Source organism: Temnothorax curvispinosus, unplaced genomic scaffold (assembly GCF_003070985.1).
Source record: "Temnothorax curvispinosus isolate PA1 unplaced genomic scaffold, ASM307098v1 QBEX01001799.1, whole genome shotgun sequence".
Taxonomy (NCBI): domain Eukaryota; kingdom Metazoa; phylum Arthropoda; class Insecta; order Hymenoptera; family Formicidae; genus Temnothorax; species Temnothorax curvispinosus.
This window is the reverse complement of record NW_020211579.1, coordinates 2464-6460: the sequence shown is the minus strand read 5'-3', so window position 1 is coordinate 6460 and position 3997 is coordinate 2464. Positions and strand designations below refer to the sequence as shown.

General features: G+C 47.0%; 2 protein-coding genes across 2 annotated transcripts; both read left to right on the top strand.

Annotated features, from left to right (window-relative positions):
• Window positions 1–1056: 1056 nt before the first annotated feature.
• LOC112468625 (insulin-like growth factor-binding protein complex acid labile subunit) lies at window positions 1057–2746 on the top strand. The gene has a single exon (XM_025037897.1). It carries the CDS (start codon window positions 1140–1142, stop codon window positions 2199–2201), a length of 1062 nt encoding a protein of 353 aa, XP_024893665.1. The 5' UTR covers window positions 1057–1139; the 3' UTR covers window positions 2202–2746.
• Window positions 2267–3997, top strand: LOC112468627 (leucine-rich repeat transmembrane neuronal protein 4-like; the record flags this gene model as incomplete). Its single annotated transcript, XM_025037899.1, has 1 exon — window positions 2267–3997. A coding segment is annotated over exon 1 (882 nt), but the record flags the coding sequence as incomplete, so codon positions are not given.

The following is a 3997-nucleotide window of genomic DNA, read 5'->3' as shown; positions in this document are numbered from 1 at the left end:
ATAATTAGGAAAAGTGTACGCGATGAAATATATAATAGATTTTGTACAATCAATAACGAGTTAATTACTGTCACGCATCATCAAGACGTACCATGGAGTATTTGAGGCACTCCGGGGAGGCCTGCGCATAAATCCAAATGCATATTTGAATATATTGGACTGTCAGAGATGTTCCATAGCGCGCAATTGTGTCTCAATGGAGATTCGTCCGCGACCACGGAAACCGCAAATGGAAAACCGTCGTAAAAAGCATTTCAAACCTCTTCGTACCTGCTCTTCGTGTATCGATTGGCGCGGTGAATCGGCGAGCACGATTCTTCCGCATATTGCCACGACTGGATAGAAACTTCCCCAGCGCCCGTTTCCTATTTCTTACGTTCCCGCACCGATTCGCGAGACGCGAATCTCGGGAGAGGGACTCGATCGGTGGACTCGCGACATGGATTCGTGCCAGCATTTATCCTCCTCACGCTCGGAAGTCTGTTTTCCTTCTCGTCTCTGCAAAAACGCAAAGGGATGTAAACCGCTTTACGGGAATACGCTGTGTCCGCGCGACGCGGCCACGGAGAGAAATCGATTGGAGCCAGGAATCCGGGACGACTCCATGAAACTCAATGAAATCGACCGCGCTAATGTGGCGAATAAACGAATCGTTCGTGGCGATATCACGTTCGGTCACCCGGCTAATCTGCTCCTTCAGCGAGGGTCTCTCGACTCTTCGATTGCTCGTACGATTAAAGCTAGCGCCAGATTGCGCAATTTATGATGATTCGCGCTCTGCAATTTCGTCCGAAAAAGCCGCTCAATCGGTATAGGTCGATGGGGGAAAACGTCAAGTATAGCATTTAATAACACGAGAAAATTATTTTCGCATTATCATCATCGTCATCGTCCGTGAATCAAAACTATGCACGTCCTATTTCTTCAACGTCTTCGACATTTCGTGATCGACTCCCCTTCCGAGAATGCAGTCGCAATAGTTTCACCAGAAGTGACGATAATCAATGTCAAAAGTCACGCTGCGCTATTTAATCGCTAACTCTCCACGAAATACGAGATAACTCTCCTCCACGACCCGTAATCGCAGTTGCGTCCGTGTCACTCGGTTAGGCGCGTCGACTGATTCGAACTCTCTTGCCATGTCGCGGTTTCTTCTGCTCTTTTCGCAAGTCGTTATTCTGTTTCTTTCGGCGAGGGCCTCGTCGGAGGTGAAGGAGCCGACCTGCCAGGACAACGGCAACGTTACAACGTTACAACGTCTTGGTTACAACGTTTGTCACTACAAGGGGGTCCTCGTCGAAGTTACGCAAAGCCGTTTCGAGGACCGATTGGACCTTAGGGACCTGGACCTCTTGGCGATTCGAGAGAACGCCTTCAAAAACGTGTCGGCGACGCACTTGGATCTAAATCAAGGCAACCGGATATCCTTGCTGACGAGGGAATCCTTCCGCGGTTTGCCCAACTTGGAGCGCCTCGACTTGGATATCAATGTAGTACCGTTATCGGCGTACTTGTTCGCGGATTTGGGACACTTGCGGTCGCTGTCGTTGAACTTCAACAAGATCAATTCGATACCGAAGGACTCGTTTGCCGGCTTGTCAAGCCTGATTGAGCTCCACCTAGGTCTCAACGATATCGAAGCGATCGAGGCGGAATCCTTCTCGAATCTTAATCCCAAACTGCTGGGCCTTTGGCTCCACAGGAATAAAATCTCTCGCGTCGCGCCAGTTGCCTTCGCCGGGTTAACCGAATTGAATAGACTCCACTTGGGTTACAATCGGCTAGAGGACTTGCCGAGCGATACCTTTCGAGGATTGAACAAGCTGCGGTATCTCTACTTAAATGACAATCGGATAACGAGCGTTTCCAGGTCGCTCCTCCGCGACTTGGTCAGTCTGAGAAGGCTCGATCTTCAGCAGAACGAGATCAGCGCTCTCGAGCCGGATACGTTCAGGGATCTGTCTCAGCTGAAACTACTAGACCTGAGCGGAAACAAACTGTCTCACATTGTAGTCGGCACTTTTGCCGGACTTTCCAATCTGGAAGGCATCGTGCTGTCCGACAATGGCATCCACACGGTGGACAATGGCACTTTCGCTGATCTCGTCAAACTGCGATATCTCCACTTCGATGGCAACAACTTCGAAATTGACAAGGAGGTCAGCGGCTTCCCACATGTCACTGTTTTTACGAAAATTTAGGGATTATTTATATATCGCAAGGTGCAATCAACCCTTGAATTTTGCTAAGTTTTTTATATATTACAATACATTTCATGCATTCACCGGTACAGAGTATAGTAACTCTGTTCAATGCGCAATGATTTATGAAATATTAATGTTTGAAATGTTTTTTCAATATTAATAATAAATGAACCATGTTTATGCAAAGAAGTCGCATTCATAAAATGTGCAAATTAGTAATGTGTTTTAAATGTTTCTATGATAGATATTCTGCAAAAACATGTACAGATTGTGATTATAATCAAGAGTGCACAAATTGGCCGAAGATTAATTGTCATGGAATGTATTTTTGTTACTGTGTATGTGACAATTACGGACAGGAAAAATTTTAAACATTAATGTTTCATAAACTATTGCGCATTGGAAAGGTTTACTCTATTTTATATTAGTGAATGGGATGTACTGTAACATAAAAATTGAGGAGGTCAAGGGTTGGTTATCTTCTTCTCAGCGTTGAATGCTTCCCGACATAAGAAATAAATAAATAAAATTTTTAATCGCAACTTTATGCGTTATTATATTCGACGTTATAACATGATTTGAACTCAATTAAATCAACCGTGATAATGTAACGAATAATCGATTCGTCCGTAGCGATATGGCGTTCGGGCAGCCAGTTGATCTTTGTGTCGTTATTGTCGTCATGAATTAAAACTACACAGCTCCTGTATCTTCAACTTTGACATTTCGTAATCGACTCCGCTTCCGAGAATGCAGTCACACTAGTTTCTCAGCAAGTGACGATAATCAATGTCAAAAGTCACGCTGCGCTATCTAATCGCTAACTCTCCACGAGATACAAAATCCGTAATAATTGCAGTTGCGTCCGTGTCACTCGGTTAGGCGCGTCGACTGATTCGAACTCTCTCGCCATGTCGCGGTTTCTTCTGTTCTTTTCGCAAGTCGTTATTCTGTTTCTCTCGGCGAGGGCCTCGTCGGAGGTGAAGAAGCCGACCTGCCGGGATAACGATGGTTACAACGTTTGCCACTACAAGGGGGGCCTCGTCGAAGTTACGCAAAGCCGTTTCGAGGACCGATTGGACCTCAGCGACCTGGACCTCTTGGCGATTCGAGAGGACGCCTTCAAGAACGTGTCGGCGACGCACTTGTATCTGAATCAAGGCAACCGGATATCCGTGCTGAAGAGGGAATCCTTCCGCGGTTTGCCCAACTTGGAGCGCCTCCATTTGGACGGCAATGTGGTACCGTTATCGGGACACTTGTTCGCGGAATTGGGACACCTGCAGTCGCTCTCGTTGATCTTCAACAAGATCGATTCGATACCGAAGGACTCGTTCGCCGGCTTGTCGAGCCTGATGTGGCTCTACCTAGGTCACAACGATATCGAAGCGATCGAGGCGGAATCCTTCTCGAATGTTAATCCCGGATTGCTGTACCTTTGGCTCAACAGCAATAAAATCTCTCGCGTCGCGCCGGGTTCCTTCGCCGGGTTAACCGAACTGAGTCGCCTTCACTTGGACTACAATCGGCTAGAGGAATTGCCGAGCGGTGCCTTTCGAGGATTGAACAAGCTGGAGGATCTTTACTTAAATGACAATCGGATAACAAGCGTCTCCAGGTCGCTCTTCCGCGACTTGGTCAGTCTGAAGAGACTCTATCTTCAACAGAACGAGATCAGCGCTCTCGAGCCGGGAACTTTCCGGGAGCTGTCTCAGCTGGAACTACTGCGACTGGACGGAAACAAATTGTCTCACATTGTAGTCGGCACTTTTGCCGGACTCTCCAATCTGGAA

Coding starts and splice junctions, on each gene's coding strand:
- LOC112468625 (XM_025037897.1), top strand. CDS start 1,140: ATGTCGCGGTTTCTTCTGCTCTTTTCGCAAGTCGTTATTCTGTTTCTT.